This window comes from Lathamus discolor, chromosome 6 (genome assembly GCF_037157495.1).
Source record: "Lathamus discolor isolate bLatDis1 chromosome 6, bLatDis1.hap1, whole genome shotgun sequence".
NCBI classification, from domain to species: Eukaryota; Metazoa; Chordata; class Aves; order Psittaciformes; family Psittacidae; genus Lathamus; species Lathamus discolor.
Genome location: NC_088889.1, coordinates 2,054,139 through 2,081,514, shown reverse-complemented (window position 1 = coordinate 2,081,514; position 27,376 = coordinate 2,054,139). Strand labels below are relative to the sequence as shown.

General features: G+C 63.8%; 1 protein-coding gene across 2 annotated transcripts; it reads left to right on the top strand.

Annotated features, from left to right (window-relative positions):
• The first annotated feature begins 565 nt into the window (after positions 1-565).
• SPTB (spectrin beta, erythrocytic) lies at positions 566-27,266 on the top strand. Of its 2 annotated transcripts, XM_065685595.1 has the most exons (36): positions 567-655; positions 5,346-5,540; positions 5,614-5,765; positions 6,517-6,690; positions 6,802-6,893; positions 6,976-7,056; positions 7,179-7,294; positions 7,496-7,608; positions 7,689-7,876; positions 7,955-8,072; positions 8,785-8,943; positions 9,015-9,317; positions 10,055-10,205; positions 10,297-11,158; positions 11,593-11,730; positions 11,906-12,665; positions 12,759-12,961; positions 13,064-13,154; positions 13,231-13,377; positions 13,461-13,724; positions 13,988-14,203; positions 14,305-14,394; positions 14,515-14,790; positions 15,629-15,759; positions 16,031-16,235; positions 16,310-16,684; positions 17,327-17,571; positions 18,036-18,174; positions 18,251-18,335; positions 21,058-21,254; positions 21,336-21,445; positions 21,766-21,850; positions 23,781-23,938; positions 25,133-25,306; positions 25,925-25,967; positions 27,081-27,266. In XM_065685595.1, the coding sequence occupies exons 2-36, from the start codon at positions 5,399-5,401 to the stop codon at positions 27,243-27,245; spliced, it is 6,948 nt and encodes a 2,315-aa protein (XP_065541667.1). In that variant the 5' UTR covers positions 567-655; positions 5,346-5,398; the 3' UTR covers positions 27,246-27,266. The 2 variants fall into 2 exon arrangements, with proteins under 2 accessions (XP_065541668.1, XP_065541667.1); XM_065685596.1 differs by lacking the exons at positions 21,336-21,445; positions 21,766-21,850; positions 23,781-23,938; ... (1 more) ...; positions 25,925-25,967; positions 27,081-27,266 and having other exon boundaries at positions 566-655; positions 19,329-21,108.
• The last annotated feature ends 110 nt before the right edge of the window (positions 27,267-27,376 follow it).

The following is a 27,376-nucleotide window of genomic DNA, read 5'->3' as shown; positions in this document are numbered from 1 at the left end:
GGGGACCCGCAGGGCTAGTGGGGGAGACCCAGGGCCAGTGGGAGGTGCCTGGGGCTAACGGAGAGACCCCCAGAGCTGGCCAGGAGTGCCTGGGGCTTGCTGGGAGACCCAGGGCTCGTTGCGGGGGGGGACACACGGGGGACGAGACACCCATATCTAGCTTGGGGGGGGCACTCCCCGCTGGCCCCCCATGGTACCCAGCAGTGGCTAGGGCCACCCAGGGCTACTCGGGTCCCTGTTACCCCCCCCCCCCAACGGGGTACCCGGGGTCCGCCCGGAGCGGCGGTTCCCGAGTTACCGGTTGGGGAGGGTTGTTTGGGGGGGGGGGGGGGGGTTCATCGGGGCGCTGCGCCGCTCCGTGCCCGGTAGGAGCCGGTGGTGGCGGCGGCGGCGGCGGCCGGGGGGGGCCGCTGTGCTGCATTGCGGGGCGGGCGGCTCGTCCCCGCCCGCCTCCGCCCGGCCCTCCCGGGGGGAGCGGGGCTATCGGGGCCGGGCAGCGCTCTGGCCCCGGGCAGGAATGTCCCTGCGCGCACAGATAATGTTATTTATATCGCGGCACACGGCGGCTCCGCTCCCCCCGCCCCGCTCCGGTCCCGGCTCCGGCCCCGGCCCCGCCGCCGCCGCCGCTCGTCCGCCCGCCCGCCGCCCCGTGCAGGTGAGAGCCGCGGCCGCCGGGATGCGCCGCCTCCGGGGCTGGTGATGGTGGTGATGGAGAGGGAGGGATGAAGGGGGAAGAACCGGAGCGGAGCGGGGCGGGGAGGCTGCGGGGTGGTGGTGGTGGTGGGGGGGTACCAGGACGCGGTGCCCGCCGCGGGTGCAGCGCTGCGGGGGCTGCGGGTACCGGGTAAAGTTTGGTGGGGGCTCAGCGCTCGCCGTTATCCCCCTCGCCGGTGGCAGCGGGGGGGTCCCCCGGGGGTGCTCGGAGCGGCGGGGACGGGAAGGACGGGGCGGGCGAGCGGCGGGGACTTTCTGGGGACACCCTGGGGACGCTGGCCCTATGGGGGGGGGGGACACACGGACACACACCCCACCAACAAGAAGAGGGGTCCTGGGGGGCTCCGGTAGCACCGGGTGCGTGGCGCTGGGACACGGTAGGACACAGTCTCCGGTGGTGACTCACGGTGGGACGCGTCCCCCCCCCCCCGCCTGCTCAGAGCGACTGGGGGAAACTGGAGTTACTGGGAGGAGTTCCCCAGCTCCTGTGCCCTTGCCCCCCCCTTGTCCCGGCCGCAGGAGGATGCTCAGGGATGGGTGTTGGGATGCCCCCCTCCCCAATAAGCCAGATTCCTATTCCAAGGCAGCTTTTGCCTTTGTAAATCTCCTGCTCCTGGAGTCAGGGAATTGTGGAGCTGTTTCCCTGTTGGCTTATCCCAGTGGAGCAGCGTTTGGGGGGGATATAAGGAAAGGAGACCCCCCCCCCCCCGGGCCAAAACGCCAGTGGGTGCTGGCCCAGCCTCCCCCCGAGGTGCGTTTTGTCGCTATGGGGTGGTTTTAGGGTCCCATGCAGTGCTTTTGGGGGGGTGCAGGGGGGCAGCTCCTAAGAAGGGAGCCAGGGGAGGCCTATTTATAGCCAGCAATGTCTGTGGAGCGTCAGCACGTGTGCGTGTCACCGCGCCCGGGTTAGGTGACATGGGACAGTCCTGGCACGGCCGGCATCCCGCGCCCATTCCAGCCGTAGGGAAACCCAAACCCTCACCCATGGGTGGGAGCGCGAGGCCCGACGCTGCCCGGAGGAGCTGTGCCGTGCCAAAGGAGCCCGTGCTGTGCCGAGCGGCCGCGCCGAGCAGGACCATCTGCTCCAGGCCCTTCCCATGTGCTTGGGATGCAGGAGGATGGATGGGGGGGGGGGGGGGATGTGGGAATACCCCTCAATTCCTGCCTCTTCCCAACGGGGCTGGAGATGGAGGTTGATGGAGGTGAAGCTCGAAGCGTTAATGGTGAAGTGAAGGAGCCGGGGTGACACTGGGTGACACCAGGACTCACCAGTCCCACTACGGAGGTGATGGAGCAGCTATTTTGGGGTGATTTGGGGGTGTTTTGGGGTCCCCGCGAGCGCTCAGGCAGCAGCCGGCGGTGCTTTGGCAGCACATTGCGATGGTGAGGGCCGAGCCGGGGGTGCCCCTGCAACCATTGGGGTGCAAGGGGGGGGGGGGGGTCACCCTGTCACCCAGGCCCGATGGGGGGGACACTGGCAGCGGCACGGTGCCAGCCCCTCACCGGGAAGTGCTGATTCACGGCGCTGCCCTGGCCCCGGCCGCAGGATGCTCGTGCTGGGGACGGCATCCCGGAATTCCCGGGGTGGGAACACCGGGATGGCGGTGGCTTTGCCGGCGAGGCCGTTTGGAAGGCGCTGGGGAAGCAGAGGGAGATTTAAAGGCTGCGTGAGCGCCCGCGCCTGATGCACGCTGGCAGCTCCCTTGGGTCCCATCTCCTCTTCCTCTTCCTCCTCCTCCTCCTCCTCCTCGGATGCTCGCAGCCATGCCCTGCCTGCTGTGGTGATGATGGTGTAGGGGAAGGCCCAGCCAGGACCGGGGCCTCCCCACCGGCGCGGCAGAGACCCGACACAACTCAGCACGCTCGGTGCATCGCATCCCTTTGGGATTGGGATTGGGATTGGGATTGGGGGGGGATGTTCCCACATCTGGGCTTCCCCAGGGGCTCTCCTGCAGGACCTGAGCGCTTGCGTGGCCCTGAGCGCTCTCCTGTGCCTTATTGCGTGTCCCTGCGTGCACTCCCGTGTCCTTGCTTGCATGCGTGTGCTCTTAGCATGTCCTGGCTCACGCGTGCACACGCAGGCACACTTCTCCATGCCCGTGCTCACATGTGCATGTGCACGTGTGAGCCTACACGCTCTGGCACACTTCTACAGGTCCTCGCTGCTTGCGTGCGCATGCTCTGCATGTCCTTGCTCACGCGTGTGTGTTTTCACATGCTTTGGCACGCTTCTTCGTGTCCTTGCTTGTGTGGGCACTCTGTCATGCTCTTGCATGTCCTTGCTCATACATACATGCTCTTACACACTCTAGCACGCTTCTACACATCCTTGCTCACACATGTATGCTCTGGCACGCTCCTGCATGTCCCTGCTCACACGTGCATGCTCTGGCACGCTCCTGCATGCCCTTGCTCACACGTGCATGCTCTGGCACGCTCCTGCATGCCCTTGCTCACACGTGCATGCTCTGGCACGCTCCTGCATGCCCTTGCTCACATGTGCATGCTCTGGCACGCTCCTGCATGTCCTTGCTCACATGTGCACGCTCTGGCACGCTCCTGCATGCCCTTGCTCACATGTGCATGCTCTGGCACGCTCCTGCATGCCCTTGCGCCCATGCACACGCTCTGGCACGCTCCTGCATGCCCTTGCTCACATGTGCACGCTCTGGCACACTCCTGCATGCCCTTGCTCACATGTGCATGCTCTGGCACGCTCCTGCATGTCCTTGCGCCCATGCACATGCTCTCACACGCTCCTGCATGCCCTTGCTCCCATGCACACACTCTCACACGCTCCTGCATGCCCTTGCTCCTATGCACACACTCTCACACGCTCCTGCATGCCCTTGCGCCCATGCACACGCTCTGGCACGCTCCTGCACCCTCCCGCTCCAAGCGCCTGCTCTTACCGTCCCCAGCCCCACGCACAGGCTCTATCACACCCATCCACATCCCTCCTCCCCCGTACAACCCCTGCCCGCTCCATGCCCAGCCCGGCCCCGGAGCCAAGTCCCTGCCTGCGCCCCTACGATTACGGCGCGGAGCCGGGCCCGGCCCAGCGCTGCCGGCCCCGATAACGCCCCGTGCCGGTGCCCCGGGGGGTCCGGGGACACCCATGGCCGAGGGTCCCCTGGGGGCCGGGGGGGGGGGGGATCCCGGCTGGGTGCTGGCTCCTGCGGGGCCCCAGCGGGGCCCCAGCGGCCCCCCCCCTCCCCGCCGGCAGCTGCTCAGGGGCATTTATAGGCACCAACCACGTCCCGTCCGTGTCTCAAATGTCCCCGGGGCGGGTGGCCCCGGCCCCGGCAGCTGTCACCCACCCGGTGCCACCGGTGATGGTGGTGACCCCGATATGGGGTGCGGGCAGCAGCACCCGTGTCCATGGGGGTACCAGGGCTGTGGCACTGGGTGTGATTGGCACCCGCTCTGTGTCACCGGTGATGGTGGTGACCCCTCTGTGGGGTGCGGGCAACAGCACCGGTGTCCATGGGGGTACCCAGGGGTGAGGGGACACCATGGGGACCTGGGTTGGGGTGATTGTCACCTGCTTTGTGCCACCGGTGATGGCGAACCCCCTCCATGGTGCTGTGATGGGGGGGGTGTAACAATACCTGCATCCCTTGGGGTACCAGGGGTGAGGGGACACCAATGGGGACCCCGGTTGGGGCCGTTGTCACATGCTTTGTGGCACCGGTGCCAGTGAACCCCCTGCATGGTGCGGTGTTGGGGTGGGTGCAACAGCACCCATGTCCCAGGAGGTACCCAGGGGTGAGGGGACACTCGTGGGGACCTGGATGCTGAGTGTGATTGACACCACTTTGTGCCACCGGTGATGGTGAACTCCCTCCATAGTACTGGTGCTGGGGTGCGATCAGCACCCATGTGCTTGGGGGTACCAGCAGTGACGGGACACCCATGGGGGTCTGGGCTGGGGCACTGGGTGTGATTGTCACCTACTTTGTGCCACCAGTGCTGGGGAACCACCTTCAGGGCACAGTGCTGGTGTGCGAGCAGCACCCATGTCCCTGGGGTACCCAAGGGTGAGGGGACAGCCATGGGGACCCGGGTTGGGATGCTGGGTGCCCTTGTCACCCACTTAGTGCCACCTCCTCCATGACGCGGTGTTAGGATGGGTGCAAGAGCACCCAAGTCCCTGGGGTACCCAAGGGTGAGGGGACACCCATGGGGACCCGGGTTGGGATGCTGGGTGCCCTTGTCACCCACTTAGTGCCACCTCCTCCATGACGCGGTGTTAGGATGGGTGCAAGAGCACCCAAGTCCCTGGGGTACCCAAGGGTGAGGGGACACCCATGGGGACCCGGGTTGGGATGCTGGGTGCCCTTGTCACCCACTTAGTGCCACCTCCTCCATGACACGGTGTCAGGATGGGTGCAAGAGCACCCATGTCCCTGGGGTACCCAAGGGTTGGGATGCTGGGTGCGATGCCAGCACCATGCATCCATCATTGGTCCCCCCCAAGCCCGCAGCACCCAGGTGCCCCCAACACCTCTATGGGGACGAGGTTAAATCCCTTTGAGCAGCTTAAGCGGCTTCTAAGCCGCAAATCCCCGCGAGGCGCCGGCACCGCGGCGATGCCGACGGTGATGTCCCCGGCTCCCGCTCTGTGCCAGGGGCCTCTCGCCGGCAGCCAGCGGCCACCCGGCCGGGGGACAGAGGAGGGACCATGACCTCGGTGAACGACTACGAGGTGCAGCAGCAGCAGTACAGCCGCATCAACGTGCGCTGGGACGCCTCCGATGACGAGCTGGACAACGACAACAGCTCCGCGCGCCTCTTCGAGCGCTCCCGCATCAAGGCGCTGGCAGGTCCGTGCCGGGGCCTCTCGGTCCCCCCGGGTTGTCCTCGCTGCGGGTGCCACCGCCTCCGTTCTCCTTGCAGACGAGAGGGAGGCCGTGCAGAAGAAGACCTTCACCAAGTGGGTGAACTCGCACCTGGCTCGGGTGACCTGTCGCATCTCGGACCTCTACATGGACCTCCGGGACGGGCGAGTGCTCATCAAGCTGCTGGAGGTGCTGTCAGGAGAGCTTCTGGTAGGAATGCTGCGCAGACAGAGACCCCAGGATCCATCCTATCCCATCTCATCCCATCCCATTCCATCCCATCCCATTCCATCCCATCCCATTCCATCCTATCCCATCCCATGCCATCCCATTCCATCCCATTCCATTCCATCTCATCCTATCCCATCCCATCTCATCCCATCCCATCCCATCCCATCCCATCTCATCCCATTTTATCCCATCTCATCCCATTCCATCCTATCTCATCCCATTCCATCCCATCCCATGCCATCCCATCCCATCTCATCCCATCCCATGCCATCCCATCCCATCTCATCCCATCCCATTCCATCCCATCCCATTCCATCCTATCCCATCCCATGCCATCCCATTCCATCCCATTCCATTCCATCCCATCCCATCTCATCCCATCACATCCCATCCCATCCCATCCCATCTCATCCCATTCCATCCCAATCCATCCCACCCCATCCCATTCCATCCCATTCCATTCCATCCCTTCCTATCCCATCCCATCTCATCTCATCCCATCACATCCCATCCCATCCCATTCCATCCCATCCTATCCCATCCCATCTCATCCCATCACATCCCACCCCGTCCCATCCCATCCCATCCCATCCTAAGCCCCATCAAGCCTGTTGGCCTTGGCGTTGACCAAGGTTCCATCAGGGTGGTCGCCAGCATGCAGGGGTGTCCCCGGGTAGGGAATGGGGTGCGCAGCACAGAAGGGAGGGTGCTGAGCTCTGTCATGCCCCAGCCCAAGCCCACCAAAGGCCGGATGCGGATCCACTGCCTGGAGAACGTGGACAAGGCGCTGCAGTTCCTGAAGGAGCAGAGGGTGCACTTGGAGAACATGGGCTCGCACGACATCGTGGATGGCAACCACCGCCTGGTCCTCGGCCTCATCTGGACCATCATCCTGCGCTTCCAGGTGAGGCTGGGGGGGCACATCCCAGCTCAGCACCCCACGGACCATTCCCGAGCGGGATCCCTCCCTCCATGGACAGCCGCATCCAAGCCCGCGGTGTTCTTCTGCCCCCAGATCCAGGACATCATCGTGGAGACGCAGGAGGGCCGGGAGACGCGCTCTGCGCGGGACGCGCTGCTGCTCTGGTGCCAGATGAAGACGGCGGGGTGAGCGCTGGCGCACGCACCCCTCCGTGCTGGGGACCTGGGGTGACCGGAGGCTGACGGTGACGTCCTGTCCCCATCACAGGTACCCCCACGTGAACGTCACCAACTTCACCTCCAGCTGGAAGGACGGGCTGGCCTTCAACGCCCTCATCCACAAGCACAGGTAGGGGGGCCCCGGGATGCTGGAACTGGATGAGCTGAAGGTCCTTCCCAACCCGACCCATTCGATATCCCCGGGGGTGTCCCATGGGTGCATCACCCTTATCCCACCCCCTTTGTCCCCAGGCCTGAGCTGGTTGACTTCCATAACCTGACCAAATCCAACGCGCGGCACAACCTGGAGCACGCGTTCAGCGTGGCCGAGCGGCACCTTGGCATCACCCCACTGCTTGACCCTGAAGGTGAGCTCCTGCTGCCGCCCCGCCTGCCTCGGTTCCCCCATCACGCCCTGGGGACAGGCCCTGGTCCACGTGGAAAGGACAGAGAGGTTTCCAACCCCATGGAAGCGGGGTGTGGGTGGGAGCAAGGGGGGGGACCTCATGAGGCTGTGGTGCCCCATTGATGCTGGCTCAGGATTGATGCTTCTCGCCCTTGCCGAGCAGATGTATTCACGGAGAACCCCGATGAGAAGTCCATCATCACCTACGTGGTGGCTTTCTACCACTACTTCTCCAAGATGAAGGTGCTGGAAGTGGAGGGCAGGCGCCTGGGCAAGGTAAAGGGATGGCACTGAGGTGCGATGGGTTCTTCTACGGTACCGGCATCGAACCACGCTCACCACCATCCCCACCACAGGTCATTGAGCACGCCAAGGAGACCGAGAGGATGATTGAGGGCTATGGGGGGCTGGCTTCGGACCTTCTCACCTGGATCGAGCAGACCATCGCCTCCCTCAACAGCCGCAGCTTCGCCAACTCGTTGGCTGGGGTTCAGCACCAGCTCCAGGCCTTCAGCACCTACCGCACCGTGGAGAAGCCCCCCAAGTGAGTGTCCCCCAGCCCCACCGTGCCCGCGTGTTGGTGTGGGGCACCCATGGGTGCTCAGCTCTCCTCTCCGGGCAGGTTTCAGGAGAAGGGGAACCTGGAGGTGCTGCTCTTCACCATCCAGTCGCGGATGAGAGCCAACAACCAGCGCGTCTACACCCCGCACGAGGGGCGCCTGGTGTCCGACATCAACCGGGTACGGGGACGTCCTGCTGCCATGGGGATGTATGGCTGCTCCCACGGCACCCTATGGCCTGGGGACAGCTCTTGCCCTGGTAGCCGTGGTGGTTTTGCCCTCCAGGCTGTCCAAGGGCAGGTTGGGTCCATTTCCTGGGGGCACGTTGGTTGGGCCCATCCCGGGTCAAGGTGGGTCCGTCCCAGAGCAATTCAAGCCCATCTTAGGATGGGTCCAAAGGCTTGTTGGGGCCATCTCCTAGGTCAAGCTATGCCATTCCTAGAGCAGTTCAGGCCCATCCCAAAGCAATTCAGGTCCATCCAAGGATGGGTCCCAAGGCAGGTTGGGTCCCTCTCCTGGGGACAGGTTGGATCCACCTCCTGGGCCAGTCTAGCTCCATCCCAGAGCAATTCAGGTCCATGTTAGGATGGATCCCAAGGTAGTTTGGATCCATCTTCTGGGGGCAGTTTGGGTCCATCCCAGAGCAGCTCAGGTCCATCACAGAATGGGTTTCAAGGCAGCTTGTGTCCATCTCTTGGGTCAAGCTGAGTGCATCCTAGAGCAGCTCAAGTCCATCCCAGGACCCACTCAGTCCACCCTGGTGCAGCCCGGTCCATCCCAGGACAGGTTGCATCCCAGCACCCATGGGCCACTCCGGGGCTCCCCAGCAGAACAAGCCCCATGGGTCGGTGTAGGGCCATGGCGGGGACACCGGTGCCATCCCTACCCGCAGGCCTGGGAGCAGCTGGAGAAGGCGGAACACGAGCGGGAGCTGGCGCTGCGCAATGAGCTCATCCGGCAGGAGAAGCTGGAGCAGCTGGCGCGGCGCTTCGACCGCAAGGCAGCCATGAGGGAGGCCTGGCTGAGCGAGAACCAGCGCCTGGTGGCACAGGTAAGGCTGGCGAGCAGGACGGGGACCAGGGCACCCAACCACAGCCTCACCACGGGCTTTGTGATGGGCAGGACAACTTCGGCCACGACCTGCCCGCCGTGGAGGCGGCCAAGAAGAAGCATGAGGCCATTGAGACGGATACGGCCGCCTACAAGGAGAGGGTGCAGGCCATCGAGGCCGTGGCCAAGGAGCTGGAGGCGGAGGGGTACCACGACATCCAGCGCATCAACAAGCGCAAGGACAACATCCTGCGGCTCTGGGAGCAGCTCCAGGAGCTGCTGGCTGCCCGGCGGCAGCGCCTGGAGATGAACCTCACCCTGCAGCACCTCTTCCAGGAGATGCTCCATTGCATTGACTGGATGGATGAGGTCAAGGTGAGCCACCGAGGGTTGGGTATCGCCATGGGTGCCACTATGGACTGGGTGCCACTGGGGGTTGGATGCCATCATGGGTTGGATGCCACTTGGTTGGGAGCTGCCAGGGGCTGGATGGCACAATGGGTTGGATGCCACCATGGGTTGGGTGCCATTGTGGGTTGGGTGGCATGATGGGTTGGGTGCCACTGTGGGTTGGGTGCCACAATGGGTTGGATGCCACTCTGGGTGGGATGCCACCATGGGTTGGGTGCCACCGTGGGTTGGGTGCCACTGTGGGTTGGGTGCCACCGTGGGTTGGGTGCCACCGTGGGTTGGGTGCCACTGTGGGTTGGGTGCCACATTAGGTTGGATGCCACCGTGGGTGGGATGCCACTGTGGGTTGGGTGCCACCATGGGTTGGGTGCCACTGTGGCTAGGGTGCCACAATGTGTAGGGTGCCAAAATGGGTTGGATGCCACCATGGGTTGGGTGCGACTGTGGGTTGGGTGCCACCATGAGCTGGGTGCCACCACGGGTTGGGTGTCACCAAGGGCTGAATGCCATCATGGTTTGGGTGCCATTAAGGGCTGGATGCCACCATGGGTTGGATACCACCATGGGTTGGGTGCCACCATGGGTTGGATCTCTTGGTCTCACCGGGCAGGGCGCTGGTGGGACTCACCCTGGGATGCGGATGAGATGCTGGGTGCAGCTGCTGGAACTGGCAGTGGGTGCCACCTCGAGCTCTCCCATAGGTGCAGTTGGCATCGCCGGAAGCTGGGAAGCACCTTCTGGAGGCCGAGGAGCTGCTGCAGACCCACCGGATGCTGGAGACCGACATGGCCCTGCAGGCAGAGAAGACTCGGGCCATCAGCGCTGCCGCCCTCCGCTTCGCCGACGCCGAGGGTAGGAAAACCGGGATGCTCCGGGACCGCGGCACGGCAAAAGCCGGGACGGATGCGCCGTGCTGACGGACACCCACCCCGTTCCCTTCCAGGCTACCGCCCCTGCGACCCCAAAGTGATCCGTGACCGCGTCAGCCACTTGGAGCTGTGCCGCAGGGAGCTGCAGGCGCTGGCGGCCCGGCGCAGAGCCTTGCTGGAGCAGTCCCGCTCGCTCTGGCTGTGCCTGTGGGAGCTGGACGAGGCCGAGAGCTGGATCAAGGAGCAGGAGCAGCTTTACTCCTCGCTGGACTTCGGCAAGGACCTGCCGGGGGTGCTGCTGCTGCGCCGCCGCCACGAAGCCTTCGAGGCGGAGCTGCGGAGCCGCGGGGAGCGGCTGGAGCGGGCGCTGGCGGCCGGCGAGGGGCCGTCGGGGCCGGCTGCGGGGCGGCTGCGGGAGCGGGGCTGCGCCGTGCGGGCGCTGTGGGCGCAGCTCGAGGAGTTGGCCGCGTTCCGCCGGCGGGGGCTGAGCCAGGCCGAGGGCTTCTTCCAGTTCCAGGTGGAAGCGGAGGAGCTGGCGGAGGCGCTGCGGGATGCGCGGCGCAGGGCGGGCGGCGCGGAGCTGGGGCAGGATGAGTCCCGCACCCGCGCCCTGCTGCGGCAGCACCAGGAGCTGCTGGAGGAGCTGCAGGGAGCGCGGCAGCACCTGCAGGAGCTGGCCCAGCGAGCGGACGGGTTCCCGGCGGAGCTGCGCGCCGGCCCCGAGCCGCAGAGCCGGCTCCTGGCGCTGCGGGAGCTGCACGCCGAGGCGGCCGCGCTGGCCGAGCGCAGGGGCAGGCAGCTGAGGGATGCGCTCGACCTCTACACGGTGTTTGGGGAGAGCGATGCCTGTCACCTGTGGATGGGGGCCAAGGAGACCTGGCTGCGGCAGCTGGAGGTGCCTCAGGCGCTGGAGGACCTGGATGTGGCGCAGCGCAGGTGAGGGGACCCGTGGTGGGGGCTGAGCTGCTGCCCCTTCTCAGCCCAGGGAGCTGGGGGTGTTCAGGACAAGGCTCCGGAAGGGGAGACCTGAGAGCAGCTCCAGTGCCTGAAGGGGCTGCAGGGAACCTGGAGAGGGGCTTGGGACAAGGGCCTGTAGGGACAGGCCAAGGGGAATGGCTTGAACCTGCCCGAGGGGAGACTGAGCTGAGCTCTTAGGCAGAAGCTCTTCCCTGGGAGGGTGCTGAGGCGCTGGCACAGGGTGCCCAGAGAAGCTGTGGCTGCCCCATCCCTGGCAGTGCTCAAGGCCAGGTTGGACACAGGGGCTTGGAGCAAGCTGCTCCAGTGGAAGGGGTCCCTGCCCGGGGCAGGGCTCGGAGCTGGAGGAGCTTGAAGCTCGCTTCATCCCAACCCATCCCATGGTGTCTCTGCAGGCTGGATGGGCTGGAGCAGGAGATGGCCACCGTGGCTCCCCAAATCGCTGCCGTCAACCAAGCAGCCGATGGTTTGCTGGCAAGTGGTCACCCGCGCAGCCCCGAGGTCCGGCAGTGCCAGGAGCAGCTCAACGAGAGGTATGAGCATGGGCGACACTGGGGCAGACACAGGGGCTCTATGGAAGGGGTCCCTGCCTGTGGCAGGGGTTGGAGCTGGACGAGCTCGAAGCTCCCTTCATCCCAACCCATCCCATGTCCCTATGACCCCGGGATGCTCGGGCCGGTCCCCTCCATCACCGCCATCTCCCCGCAGGTGGGACCGGTTCCGGGCGCTGGTGTCCGAGCGCCGCCGGGCCGTGGGCTCGGCCTTGCGCTTCCTCAACTACCGCCTGGAATGCCAGGAGACCCGGGAATGGCTGCAGAGCAAGACCCAGGTTGTGCAGGCCACGGCCGAGCTGGGCCGGGACCTGGCCGGCGTCTTGGCCACGCAACGCAAGCTCTACGGCATCGAGCGGGAGCTGGCGCTCACCAAGGACCGCTTGGCCGCGCTGCGCTCCGAGGCCGACCAAGTAGCCCAGGAGCGACCCGAGGTGGCCCCGGAGGTGTCGGAGCGGCTGGGAGCGGCGGTGGCCGCTTGGGACGAGCTTCAGGCAGCCCTCGGGGAGCAGGCGGCATCCCTGGGGGAAGCGGGGCAGCTCCGGCGCTTCCTGCAGGACCTGGATGACTTCCAAGCGTGGCTCTTCGGGGCTCAGAAAGCCGTGGCGGCCACCGACGAGGTGCCGGCATCGCTGCCGGAGGCCGAGGAGCTGCTGCAGCGGCACGAGGCCGCGCGCAGGGACGCGGAGGAGCACGCGCCGGCCTTCGGCGCGCTGCTGGAGGCCGGGCAGAGGGTGCTGGGGGAGCAGGCGGACCCGCAGTACGAGGGGCTGCGGCAGCGCCTGCGCGGCGTCGAGGACGGCTGGGCTGCCCTGGGCAGGATGGCAGAGGCTCGGCAGCGCTTCCTCAGCCAGTGCCGCGGCTTCCAAGAGTTCCTGCACGATGCCAAGCAGGCGGAGATCCTCCTCACCAACCAGGTGGGCGAGCAAGCGGGTCCATGGTTGGGGGGGGGGGGGGGTCCTGGCTTACGGGCATGGCGAGGCGTTGACCCCGCGGCGTGTCCCCGCCAGGAGTACACGTTGGCACACCTCGACCTGCCCGGCACTCCGGAGGGCTCGGCCACCGCGCTGCGCCGGTTCCAGGAGTTCCGCGCCGGCATGGAGAGCAACGCTGAGAAGGTCCCCAAGGCGGTGAACGGCGGCACCAAGCTGGTGGCCGAGGGCAATATCTTTGCTGAGAAGATCGCTGAGAAGTGCCAAGGCCTCCAGGAGCGGTGAGTCCGGCGGGGGGGTCGGTGGGCACCGTGGGCGCATGGTGGTGGGGATCGTGCCATGGGCATCACTGACCCCATGCCCGTCTCCGGTCACCGCACCAGGCACGGAGCCGTCATGGCCAAGGCGGAGGAGGCGGCGGAGTTGCTGCAGGACAACCACGAGCTGCAGAGCTTCCTGCAGAGCTGCCGCGAGGTAGGCACACGGCACCGCCGGTGGCGCCGGGGACGGGGGGTACCACCGGCCGAGCCCTGACACCCGTTATCCGCAGCTTGAAGCCTGGATGGACGAGAAGATGCTGACGGCGCAGGACGCATCCTACGGTGACACCCGTGGCCTCCACGGTCGGTGGCAGAAGCACCAGGCGTTCATGGCCGAGCTGGAGGCCAACAAGGGCTGGTTGGAGAAGACGGAGGTGGTGAGTGCCGATGGGTCGGGCGGGAGGTGCTGGCGCCGCCGCCGAGCATCGCTGCGCTCACCGCCAACCCATCGGCACCGCAGGAGGGGCAGGAGCTGGCGCGGCGCAAGCCCCGGCACAGGGAGGCGGTGACGGGGCGCCTGCAGGAGCTGCGGCAGCGCTGGGCCGAGCTCAACGGGGCCGCCCAAGCCAAGGGCCGGCAGCTCTTCGAGGCCGACCGCGCCGCGCTGTACGCCCGCAGCTACGGGGAGCTGGAGACGTGGCTGAGCCGCGCCGAGCAGGAGCTGCGCGGCACCGAGCGCGCCAAGGACCTCCCCGCCACCAACGCGCTGCTCAAGAGGCTGACGGTGGGTCGGGGGCACAGGGGCCCGTGTATGGGGTGAAAGAGGGTGGCGATGGGGGGGGTCCCCATACGGAGCCCGTCGGTCCCCATCCTTGCTCTGATCCCCACGCTCTGCCCCGTGCCCCATCCCTGGTGGTGTTCGAGGCCAGGTTGGATGGAGCCTTGGGTGCTGTGGTTTAGAGCATGGTGTCCCTGCCCGTGGCAGGGGCTTGGAACTGGGTGATGCTGGGGTCCTTTCCAACCCAAGCGGTTCTCTGATGCTACCAGAGGTTGGAAGAGCAAGTGGGAGCGTGGATGAAGGAGCTGGAGGAGTTGGGATTACAGGGTCCATCCCCTGCCGGGGATGTGCCGGATGGTGACAGGCACGACCAGAGGCTCCGGCAGCGCTGCCTGGAGCTGCTGGAGCCGCTGCAGAGGAGGAGGAAGGAGCTGGAGACCGCTAAGGCCATGTACCAGCTCGGGAGGGACCTGGAGGACGAGACGGTGAGCATCCTCTCCACGCAGGGCTCCGGCGTGCCAGACCGGGGTTGGGGGGGGGCACCCATGGGTGCCGTGCGGTGCTCATTGGGTGCTGTCACCTCCAGCTTTGGGTGCAAGAGCGGCTGCCCCTGGCGAGGTCAATGGAGCACGGCACCGACCTGCCCAGTGCGCAGCGCCTGGCCAAGAGGAATGAGGTGGGTGCGGGCGCAGGGCAAGCACCCATCACCCGCGGCGTCCCGGCGGGTCCTGCATCCCATGGATGAGCCTTCATCCCCCGGCTCCCCGGGCTCACCATCACCCTCCCCTCGCTGCAGACGCTGCAGAAGGAGCTGTGGGGCCACGAGCCGCGCCTGGCCGAGGTGCTGAGCAGGGCTGAGGAGGCCACGAGGGGAGAGGAGGCGAGGCCGGAGCTGGAGGCGCGGGTGCGGGCGCTGCGGGAGCAGTGGCAGGAGCTGCAGGAGGAGGTGTCGGCGCGGCAGCGGCGGCTGCGGGAGGCCGGGGAGGCTCAGCTCTACTACATGGATGCTGCAGAGGCCGAGGCTTGGATCAGCGAGCAGGAGCTCTTCATGGGAGACGAGGAGAAGCCCAAGGTGAGCGGCGGCTCCGTGCGGTGCTCCCGTGTCTTGGGGCATCCCGGCGCGGCGAGCATCCGGCATCTATGGAGGGGCTGAGAGAGCTGGGCTGGGGCAGCCTGGAGGGGAGAAGGCTCAGGAAGGGGAGACCTGAGAGCAGCTCCAGTGCCTAAAGGGGCTGCAGGGAACCTGGAGAGGGGCTTGGGACAAGGGCCTGTAGGGACAGGCCAAGGGGAATGGCTTGAACCTGCCCGAGGGGAGACTGAGATGAGCTCTTAGGCAGAAGCTCTTCCCTGGGAGGGTGCTGAGGCGCTGGCACAGGGTGCCCAGAGAAGCTGTGGCTGCCCCATCCCTGGCAGTGCTCAAGGCCAGGTTGGACACAGGGGCTTGGAGCAAGCTGCTCCGGTGGAAGGTGTTGGGGTTGGAGCTGGATGGGCTTTAAGGTCCCTGCATCCCAACCCATCCCATGGCTCCGATTCTGTTCTGGTCCCGCAGTGTGCCACGCTGTTACACACCATCCTGCGCCACGCTGTGCCATTACATGTCATCCATCCCATGCCATGCTCTAGCATCTCATGCCATGCCATCCATGCCACTCTATGCCATTCCATTAGAGGTCTTCCCGTGCCATATCTTGTCATTACATGCCATCCCATAGTTGACCCTTGTCATCAATCCCGTGCTAACCTGCCACCCCATCCAGTTCCAAGCCATTACACACCAACCCATTACACACCAACCCATAGCATGGCCATGCCCTACTGAGCTCCTCACCGCACCTGATAGATTCAGGCCATGCCCATAGCATCGGGAGCTGGGGCTGGACTGACGGGTGCCGCTGTCTGTCGCACCGCAGGACGAGGAGAGCAGCTTGGTGATGCTCAAGCGGCACGTGCGGCAGCAGCGGTCCATCGAGGACTATGGCATCACCATCAAGGAGCTGGCGGCGAGGGCTCAGCAGCTGCTCTCCACCGGCCACCCCGAGGGGTAGGTGCCCGCATCGCCCGTCCCCCGTCCCTTCGGGTGTCCCCAGGGTGCCCCCAGCACCGAGCTGGGTGCCGCGGCAGGAGCGCCGGTGCCATTGCTCACCGCAACGGTGGCATCGCCGCGGCTGCAGCGGGGAGGGGGTGGCACAGGGATGCAGGGGGGGTCGCGCCATGGGTCCTTCACCCCAAACACCCCCCGTTTGCCCTCACGGGCGGGTCGGGGCCGTGCGCCGCGGGTGCGAACGGCGCTGTCTGTGTGCGGGGCCGCGCAGGGAGCAGATCATCCGGCTGCAGGGCCAGGTGGACAAGCACTACGCGGGGCTGAAGGAGGCGGGCGAGGAGCGGCGCCGGCGCCTGGAGCACATGGCACACCTCTTCCAGCTGAAGCGGGAGGTGGAGGACCTGGAGCAATGGATCGCCGAGCGCGACGTGGCCGCCTCCTCGCAGGAGATGGGGCAGGACCTGGACCACGTCACGGTGAGGATGCCGGGCTGGGTGCGGCGATGCTGATGGGAGGGTTTACGGGGGATGAAGTCGACTCTTTTGTGCAGCTCCTAAGGGAGAAGTTCCGGGAGTTCGCCCGGGACACGGGCAGCGTGGGGCAGGAACGCGTGGACCGGGTGAACCTGACCATCGAGGACCTCATCGATGCGGGGCACACGGAGGCAGCCACCATGGCGGAATGGAAGGATGGGTTGAACGAGAGCTGGGCTGACCTCCTGGAGCTCATCGACACCCGCATGCAGCTCCTGGCCGCCTCCTACGACCTGCACAAGTACTTCTACGATGGTGCTGAGCTGCTGGCCCTCATCGGCGCCCGGCGCCGGGAGCTGCCGCAGGACCTGGGCGAGGACACGAGCTCGGTGGAGGCTTTCCACCGCATGCACAGCGCCTTCGAGCGCGACCTCCGGCTGCTGGAGACGCAGGTGAGGCTGCGCAGGGGTGGGTGATGCTGTGCCAGCGGGAGCCGAGAGCATCCTCTTGTGCCAGCACCAGTGCGGCAGCAGGACCAGGGCAGGGATCGGGCCCCTGTGCTGGGCACTGCGGGGGCTGCACCTCGAATCCTGTGCTCAGCTCCGGGCCCCTCACCCCAAGAGAGACCTGGAGGGGCTGGAGCGGGGCCAGAGAAGGGCAATGGGGCTGGAGCAGGGCCTGGAGCCCAAGGGTGCTGGGGAACGGCTGAGGGACCTGGGGGGTTCAGATGGAGAAGAGAAGGCTCAGGGGGGACCTGATGGCTCCCTGCAAGTGCCTGACAGGAGGATGGAGCCAGGAGGGGCTGGGCTCTGCTCCCAAGGAACAAGGGATGGGACAAGAGGAACCGGCCTCAAGCTGCACCAGGGCAGGTTTAGATGGAGCTGAGGAACAATTCCTGCCCCAGAGGGTGCTCAGCACTGGAACAGGCTGCCCAGGGCAGGGCTGCAGGCACCAGCCCTGCGGGTGCTTAGAGGATGTGCGGATGTGGCTCTGGGTGCCGTGGCTCGGTGGTGGCCGTGGCAGTGCCGGGCAATGGTTGGGCTGGGTGAGCTTGAGGCTCCTTCCCAACCCGGTCGGTTCCCTGCTGCCTGCAGGTGCAGCAGTTCCAGGACACGGCAGCGCGCCTGCAGACCGCCTATGCCGGGGAGAAGGCGAGCAGCATCCAGGAGCAGGAGCAGGAGGTGGCCCGAGCGCTGCGGGAGCTGCTGGAGGCGTGCAGCGGGCGCCGGGCACGGCTGGAGGACACGGCCGACAGGCACCGGTTCTTCAGCACGGCGCGGGACCTGCTCTGCTGGATGGAGAGCATCGTGCGGCAGATCGAGACCCAGGAGAAGCCCAGGTACGGCTGCGCCCGGCGCGGGCCTGGTGCTGCGCGGTGGAAAAATGGGATGAGAGCTGGGCTGGGGCAGCCTGGGGAGGAGAAGGCTCAGGAAGGGGAGACCTGAGAGCAGCTCCAGGGCCTAAAGGGGCTGCAGGGAACCTGGAGAGGGGCTTGGGACAAGGGCCTGTAGGGACAGGCCAAGGGGAATGGCTTGAACCTGCCCGAGGGGAGACTGAGCTGAGCTCTTAGGCAGAAGCTCTTCCCTGGGAGGGTGCTGAGGCGCTGGCACAGGGTGCCCAGAGAAGCTGTGGCTGCCCCATCCCTGGCAGTGCTCAAGGCCAGGTTGGACACAGGGGCTTGGAGCAAGCTGCTCCAGCAGAAGGTGTTGGGGTTGGAGCTGGAGGAGCTTTAAGCTCCCTGCATCCCAACCCATCCCATGGATCTATGACCCATCCCCAATGCCGTCACCTCTGTGTCCCCAGGGACGTCTCCTCAGTGGAGCTGCTCATTAAATACCACCAGGGCATCAAGGCTGAGGTGGATGCTCGGGACAAGAGCTTCAGCGCCTGCATCGAGCTGGGCAAGAAGCTGCTGCAGCGCAAGCACCAGGAGTCACCCGAGGTGAGGGCACCCAGGTTGGGGGGTGCGGTAGGGTTGGTGCCACCGCGGCCACCCCTGACTATGTCCCCCCCCGCAGGTCAAAGCGAAGCTGGTGGAGCTGGTGGAGAAGAGGAAAACCATGATGGAAATGTGGGAGCAGCGCCGGGAGCAGCTGCTGTTGTGTGAGTGGTGGCGGGGTGGTGATGGGGATGCGGTGATAATGGTGGTGATGTGGTGATAGTGGTGGGCACGTGGTGGTGATGGGGATGTGATGGTGGTGATGGGGATGCGGTGGTGATAGGGGAGATGTGGTGATGGGGATGGATGGTTGTGATGGGGATGGGGTGGTTGTGATGGGGATGAGATGGGGATGGGGTGGTTGTGATGGGGATGAGATGGGAATGGGGTGGTTGTGATGGGGATGTGGTGGTGGTGATGGAGATGTGGTGATGGTGATGGAGATGTGGTGATGGTGATGTGCTGGTGATGGTGGTGGTGATAGAGATGCAGTGGTGATGGAGATGTGCTGGTGATGGAGATGGGGTGATGATGCGGATGGGGTGATGATGGGGATGGGGTGATGGGGATGGGGTGGTGGGGATGGGGTGGAGTGGTGGGGATGTGGATGTGATGGTGGTGGTGATGGGGATGTGGTGATGGTGGTGATGGGGATGTGGTGATGGTGGTGATGGAGATGGGGTGGTGATGAGGATGTGGTGATGGTGGTGATGGAGATGTGCTGGTGATGGAGATATGCTGGTGATGGAGATGGGGTGATGATGGGGATGGGGTGATGGGGATGGGGTGGTGGGGATGGGGTTGGAGTGGTGGGGATGAGGATGTGATGGTGGTGGTGATGGGGATGTGGTGATGGTGGGGATGGGGATGTGGTAATGGTGGGGATGGGGATGTGGTGATGGTGGTGATGGAGATGGGGTGGTGATGGTGATAGGAATGTGATGGTGATGGTGATAGGGATGTGATGGTGGTGGTGATGAAGATGTGGTGTTGCTGGGGATGTGCTGGTGCTGAGGATGTGGTGGTGTTGGGAATATGGTGATGGTAGTTGTGACGGCAATGATGGTTGATGATGGTGATGACGGTGGGGCTGAGCACTGTCAGGTGTGCTGAAAACACTGAAATACTCCTAAAACTGACTGAAAGATTGCTTACAGAATGCAGCAACCAGCCACGGGCATAGCAAAACTGATCTGCCGGCTGCTTGAGCAGCCTCTGTAAGAGACAGGTCCAAGTGATGGTGTTTAACTGAACGGTCATCATGAAAAATGAGCCTCTTTAAAGTTTCATGGCGCAAATTTGGTTGTTGGATCACTGGAATCTGGGAGAGGAAAGGTTCTGTCCCTGTGCCAGTGATGGGCCGAGTGTTGCACGCAGGGCTTCAGCCTGCTCATGTGGTAACAGGGTGAAACGGTGGCAGGTAAAAGGGTTCCGGTGTTTAGCAAGGATGGAGCACTGAGCTCGCTGGGCTCTCGCACCACCATCAGGCAGTGATGGTGATGGTGATGTGATGGTGATGGTGAGGTGATGATGGTGGTGATGGTGGTGGTGATGTGATGGTGATGATGGTGGTGATGGTGATGTGATGGTGGTGGCGATGGTGATGGTGATGGTGATGTGATGGTGGTGATGATGGTGATGGTGATGTGATGGTGGTGGCAGGGTCTGAGCATTGCCAGCCCTGTTGCAGTGCAGTGCTGCTGGCGATGGTGATGGGGAGTGATGGTGGTGAGGATGGTTATGAGGCTGATGGTGGTGATGGTGGTGGTGGCAGGGTCTGAGCACTGCTCTCCCTGCCCGCAGTGCTGGAGATGTTCCGATTCTCTCAGTTCTCTGTTGGTGGTGGTGATGGTGCTGATGATGGTGGTGATGATGGTGATGATGCTGGTGGTGGTTTTGGTGGTGCTGGTGGTGGCAGGGTCTAAGCGCTCCCATCCCCATCCACTGTACTGGAGGTGTGCCAGTTCTCCTGCATGATGGTGGTGATGATGGTGGTTGGTGATGATGATGATGGTGGTAGGGAAGGTGATGATGCTGGTCGTTGTTAGCGCTGGTGGTGGCAGGGTCTAAGCGCTCCCACCCCTGCGGTGCGGGAGGTGTGCCAATTCTCCCTGGTCATGGTGATGAGGGCTAGTGATGACGATGGGTGGTGATGGTGATGGTGGTGATGGTGGTGGTTGGTGATGATGATGGTGATGGTTGATGATGATGATGGGTGGTGATGGTGGTGATGATGATGGTGATGGTTGGTGATGATGATGGGTGGCGATGGTGGTGATGATGATGGTGATGGTTGGTGATGATGATGGGTGGTGATGATGGTGATGACGATGGTTGGTGATGATGATGGCTGGTGATGGTGGTGATGATGGCTGGTGATGGTGGTGATGATGGTGGTGATGGTTGGTGATGATGATGGGTGGTGATGATGGTGATGACGATGGATGGTGATGGTGGTGATGGTGATGGTTGGTGATGATGATGATGATAGTTGGTGATGATGATGGGTGGTGATGGTGGTGATGATGATGGTGATGGTGGTGATGATGATGGGTGGCGATGGTGGTGGTGGTGATGGTGATGGTGGTAATGATGATGGGTGGTGATGGTGGTAATGACGATGGGTGGTGATGGTGGTGGTGGTGGTGATGGTGGTGATGGTGATGGTTGGTGATGATGATGATGCTAGTTGGTGATGATGATGGATGGTGATGGTGGTGATGATGATGGTGATGGTGGTGATGACGATGGGTGGCGATGGTGGTGGTGGTGGTGATGGTGGTGATGGTGGTGGTGATGGTGATGGTGATGATGACGATGGGTGATGGTGGTGATGGCGGTGATGGCACTGGTGGCAGGGTCTAAGCGCTCCCACCCCCGCCGCAGTGCTGGAGGTGTGCCAGTTCTCCCGTGACGCCTCGGTGGCCGAGTCGTGGCTCATGGCGCAGGAGCCCTACCTGGCCAGCAGCGACTACGGGCACACGGTGGACGCAGTGGAGAAGCTCCTCAAGCGCCACGAGGCCTTCGAGAAGTCCTCGGCCACGTGGGAGGAGCGCATCGCCGCCCTGCGGAAGCTGACCACGGTGAGCGCGGCGCGGCACCGAGCGCGGTCCCCATCCCACAGCCCCATCGCCCCCTGACGCCCCTGTCCCCTTCCCCGGCAGCTGGAGCTCCTGGGCGGGCGGACGCTGCGTGAGGGACTGGCACGGGACAGGACGACGCATTCCGAGGCTCCGGAATACCGCCTGGATCTGGATGGGGAGCTGGAGCCTGGGTAAGAGGTGCCGGCGGCATCGCTGCGGGGATGCGGCGGCTTCTGGGGCAGGCACATGGGTACCATCAGCAGCATCCCTCTTCTGCAAGGGTTTGGTCTGGGAGCAGTGGATCAGCGCAGGGAAAGGGGAAAGGTGGAGGCTCAGTGCCACCATTCCAGTGCTTCCGTCCCTTGGTGGGCCAGGAGAGCAGCCGGCCCTGGCTGGGATGGGGATCTAGAACCATGGAATGGTTTCGGTCGGAAGAGACCTTAAAGCCCATCCGGTTCCAACCCGCTGCCCTTAGGCCAGGCTGCTCCAAGCCCCTTCCTCCCTGCTGCAGGTCTGAGGAAGAGGAGGATGAGGAGAAGAGGAAGGGCACGAGCACACAGGACACCTCCGCACCCACCACCGATGGACCAGAGCCGGTCAGTTCTCACCTTTAGCTTCCTCCTTCCCCGGCAGCATGGAAAGGTCTCCCTGCATGTCCCATCGTCTCCTGGCAAACCCATCACCGTGTCGTGCCGACGGCTCCTGCACCCCCCTCGTCCTCACCTTGTTCCTTGCCTTGAGTTGAATAAATGCTATAAATCACCCCCAAAAGGCCGGCTGGGCCCATGGGTGCTGCACCCATGGGTGCTGCACCTTCCCCTTCCCTTCCCATCACTCCTCTTCGGGACCAGGCTGTGGGAGGCTGGCACCCACGGGTGGCTCTGGGCAGAGCTGGGTTATCTGCATGGGCTGGGCAGATCCCGGTCACCATCCCCTGCTGTTGGTGTGCACCCCCGGAGAGACCCATGGGGACACCCCATGGGTCTGTGGCACCCTGGCATGGGGGGGAGCATCAGGCAATGGACACACAGCTTCTGGCTCACATCACGGCTTGTGGCACCGGGGGTGTTGTCACTCCTTGGGTATCATCACCCCATGGGGGTGTCACCCTGTGAGGCATCATCACACCAAGAGATACCATCACTGTATGGGCATGGTCACCCCATGGGGGTATCACCTTGTGAGGCATCATCACACCAAGAGATACCATCACTGTATGGGCATGGTCACCCCATGGGGGTATCACCCTATGAGACATCATCACCCTAAGGAGCAGCATCACTGTATGGGCATGGTCACACCATGGAGGTGTCACCCTGTGAGGCATCATCACACCAAGGAGCATCATCACTGTATAGACACGGTCACCCCATGGGGATGTCACCTTGTGAGCCATCATCACCCTGAGAGCCACCATCACCCTAAGGAGCAGCATCACTGCATGTGGCCATGGTCACCCCATGGAGATGTCACCCTACGAGACATCATCACACCAAGAGATATCATCACTGTATAGACATGGTCACCCCATGGGGGTGTCACCCTATGAGGCATCATCACACCAAGGAGCATCATCACTCTGTGGGGCATTGTCACCCCATGGGCCATTGTCACCCTACAAGACCTCAACAACCTGTAGGGCATCACTGCTCCACATGGAATCCTCACCAGCAGGGCATTGCCACCATCAGGGCACCGTCAGCCCCATATGCCAACCAACCTTGTGCTTGCGGCCACCCGCTCCCCTCCTGCCTGCTCTGCCTGCTTGGGGCCATGGACATCCTCTGCTCCTGCTGCCTGCTTGGGGACCGCATTGCTTTGGGTTGCTCTGCCTGCTTGGGGCCATGGGCATCTTCTGGTTCATTGGGGACAGGGTCCCCTCTGCCTGCTTGGGGCCATGGGCATCCTCTGGCTCCTTGGGGACAGGGTCCCCTCTGCCTGCTTGGGGCCATGGGCATCCTCTGGTTCCTTGGGGACAGGGTCCCCTCTGCCTGCTTGGGGATGTGGCCCTTTCCACTGCCTGGGGACACAATCCTTCCCTGCCTGCCTGCCTGCGGGCATTGTCCCTGTTCCGCTGGGCGCTGCGGTGCCGGCAGACACGTGCACGCACCCATGGGCGCACGGGGGCACCGGCACCTCGGCATCACTGAGCCCCTCCCGTGACACCCAGTGCCTGCCCTGGGCTGGGACCCCCTTCACTGCCCCCAGTCCCCCCCCCCCACCACCCCAAGCGCCCTGGGTAGGGGTCGGCACCGCAGCGGCTCAGCCCCATCACCGCACATCCGGGGGTCCCTGCCCCACGGGTGTCCCCAGGGTGCTCCTTGTCCCATGGCTCCACCACGCCCCAAGTCCCTGGTGTCCCCCTGGCACCCACCGCCGCTCGCCCCGGAGCCGGTGGGGTCCCCATCGCCGACACCCGGCACCCATCACCTCGGGGCCACGGGCGATGAGCGCGGTGCCGCCGTGGCAGGCGCAGCCCCTCGGGCCGGGGCTCTTGGTGGTGACGGGGCTGTTGGTTGGCGGCAGCTGACGCGGCCGGTGGGCGATGAGGAGCCGGCCTCGCCGCGGCGGGAGGAGCCGGAGGAGCCGGCGACGCTCCCGGCCCGTGCCACCAACATCCAGCTGGAGGGGTACCTGGGCCGCAAGCACGACCTGGAGGCAGCCACCAAGCGGGCGTCCAACCGGTAGGAACAGTGGTGGTGATGGTGGTGGTGGTGATGGTGATGAAGGTGGTGGTGGAAATAGTACTGGTGGTGATGGTGGTGGTGATGGGTATAGTAGAGGTGGTGATGGTGGTGGTAGTCGTGGTGATGATGGTGATGCTGCAACTAGATGATCTTATGGTCATTTCAGACCCTAACTATTCTATGGTTCTATGATGGGGATGGGGATGCGGATGGTGATGAAGGTGATGGTGGTGATGATGATGGTGGTGATGATGGAAGTAGATGATCTTAAGGTCCTTCACTACCGTAACTATTCTATGATTCTATGGTTCTATGATTGTGATGGTGATGATGATGGGGATGGGGATGAAGGTGATGATGATGGTGGTGATGATGGAACTGGATGATCTTCAGGTCCTTTCCAACCCAAATTATTCTACGATTCTATGATGGAGATGATGGTGGTGATGGTGATGATGATGGTGGTGATGGTGGTGATGATGGTGATGGTGAAGATGGTGATGGTGATGGTGGTGATGGTGATGGTGGTGATGATGGTGATGGTCTTGATGGTGATGGTGATGATGGTGATGGTGTTGATGGTGGTTGGTGATGATGATGATGGTTGGTGATGATGATGGTTGGTGATGGTGGTGATGGTTATGGCGATGGTGATGATGGTGATGGTGATGGTGTTGATGGTGATGGTGATGAGGGTGATGGTGATGAGGGTGATGGTGGTGATGGTGATGGTAATGATGGTGATGGTGGTGATGGTGGTGATGGTGATGGCGATGGTGATGGCGATGGTGATGATAGTGATGGTGATGGTGACGGTGGTGATGGTGATGGCGATGGTGATGGTGGTGATGGTGGTGATGGTGATGGTGATGGTGGTGATGGCGATGGTGATGATGGTGATGGTGATGGTGTTGATGGTGATGGTGATGAGGGTGATGGTGATGAGGGTGATGGTGGTGATGGTGATGGTAATGATGGTGATGGTGGTGATGGTGGTGATGGTGATGGCGATGGTGATGGCGATGGTGATGATAGTGATGGTGATGGTGACGGTGGTGATGGTGATGGCGATGGTGATGGTGGTGATGGTGGTGATGGTGATGGCGATGGTGATGGCAATGGTGATGGCAATGGTGATGATGGTGATGGTGCTGGTGGTGATGGTGCTGGTGACGGGGCGCTGTGGCGCAGGTCGTGGAGCACGCGGTACTGCGTGCTGCGGGGGGGCCAGCTCGCCTTCTTCAAGGACGCCAAGAGCCGGGCGTTGGGGCTGCCCTGCCACGGCGAGGAGCCGCTGGGGCTGCAGGACGCCTCCTGCGAGGTGGCCGCCGGCTACAAGAAGAAGAAGCACGTCTTCAAGCTGAGGTACGGCCCCGGGTGCCCTGCGGTGGGGTGCGGTGGGGTGCTATGGGGTGCTGTGGGGTATTATGGGGTGTTATGGGGTGCTATGGGGTATTATGGGGTGCTATGTGGTGGTATGGGGTGCTATGAGGTGTTATGGGTTGCTATGGGGTGCTATGGGGTGCTATAGGGTGCTATGGGGTATTATGGGGTGTTATGGGGTGATATGGGGTGTTATGCGGCATTATGGGGTGTTATGGGGTGATATGGGGTGTTATGGGGTGCTATGGGTTGCTATGGGGTGTTATGGGGTGTTATGGCATGTCATGGGGTGCTATGGGGTGTTATGGGGTATTATGGGGTGCTATGGGGTGTTATGGGGCATTATGGGGTGCTGTGGGGTGGTATGGCGTGTTATGGGGTGATATGGGGTGTTATGGAGTATTATGGAGTGTTATGCAGTGCTATGGGGTGTTATAGGGTGGTATGGGGTGTTATGGGGTGCTACGGGGTGTTATGGGGTATTATGGGGTGCTATGGGTTGCTGTGGGGTGTTATGGGGTGCTATGGGGTGCTATGGGTTGCTATGGGGTGCTATGGGGCGGCACCCACAGCACCCGCCTCACTGTGCTCTGTCCCCAGGCTCAGCAATGGCAGCGAGTGGCTCTTCCATGGCAAGGATGAGGTGAGTGGTACCCGTGGCACACGGGGCGGTCGGTGGTGCCCAGGGGGATACAGGATGGGTGGCGGTGCCCAGGGGACACTCGTGGTACCCAGGGGCCATGGGGTGGCCAGGGGTGCCATCAGGACATGGTGTGGGGCTGGTGATGCTTGGGAGGACATAGGTGGCTGGTGGTACCTGGGGGACCATGGGGTAACCAAGGATGCCATCAGGACATGGTGTGGGGCTGGTGGTACCCAGGGGCCATGGGTGTCAGTAGCTGCCATCAGGACATGGTGTGGGGCTGGTGATGCTTGGGAGGACATAGGTGGCTGGTGGTACCCAGGGGACTATGGGCTAACCAAGGATGCCATCAGGACATGGTGTGGGGCTGGTGGTACCCAGGGGACCATGGGGTAACCAAGGATGCCATCAGGACATGGTGTGGGGCTGGTGGTACCCAGGGGACCATGGGGTAACCAAGGATGCCATCAGGACATGGTGTGGGGCTGGTGGTACCCAGGGGCCATGGGCTAACCAAGGATGCCATCAGGACATGGTGTGGGGCTGGGGGTACCCAGGGGACCATGGGGTAACCAAGGATGCCATCAGGATACGGTGTGGGGCTGGTGGTACCCAGGGGCCATGGGCTAACCAAGGATGCCATCAGGACATGGTGTGGGGCTGGGGGTACCCAGGGGCCATGGGCTAACCAAGGATGCCATCAGGACATGGTGTGGGGCTGGGGGTACCCAGGGGACCATGGGCTAACCAAGGATGCCATCAGGACATGGTGTGGGGCTGGGGGTACCCAGGGGCCATGGGCTAACCAAGGATGCCATCAGGACATGGTGTGGGGCTGGGGGTACCCAGGGGACCATGGGGTAACCAAGGATGCCATCAGGACATGGTGTGGGGCTGGGGGTACCCAGGGGACCATGGGGTAACCAAGGATGCCATCAGGACATGGTGTGGGGCTGGGGGTACCCAGGGGACCATGGGGTAACCAAGGATGCCATCAGGACACGGTGTGGGGCTGGGGGTACTCCTGGGCTGGCTGTGGGAGATGTGGGGCAGCCGGAACCAGCCGGGGGGTGCCCAGGGCATCCCCTGCTCACGCGGCGCCCGTGTCCGCAGGAGGAGCTGCAGGCCTGGCTGCAGGGGCTGAGCGCGGCCATCGGCGAGTGCCAGGGCTGGCGGGGCAAGGCCCAGAGCCTGCCCCCGGCCACGGCCCCCCCCGCGGGCCCCCTGCCCCGCCGGGACAAGGAGAAACGCTTCAGCTTCTTCCCCAAGAAGAAATGACCCCCCCGGGCCGGGGGGGGGGTGTCACCCCCACACATGCGTGTGAGCGGGACACGCGTGTACACGGACACGCGTGTGACAGGGACGCGCGTGTTACCCCTGCAGCCGCATCGATGGGGGCAGCCGATGCG

Coding starts and splice junctions, on each gene's coding strand:
- SPTB (XM_065685595.1), top strand. CDS start 5,399: ATGACCTCGGTGAACGACTACGAGGTGCAGCAGCAGCAGTACAGCCGC. Junction 11,731..11,905: donor CAGGAGCAGCTCAACGAGAG/GTATGAGCATGG, acceptor ATCTCCCCGCAG/GTGGGACCGGTTCCGGGCGC. Junction 16,236..16,309: donor AGGACCTGGACCACGTCACG/GTGAGGATGCCG, acceptor TCTTTTGTGCAG/CTCCTAAGGGAGAAGTTCCG.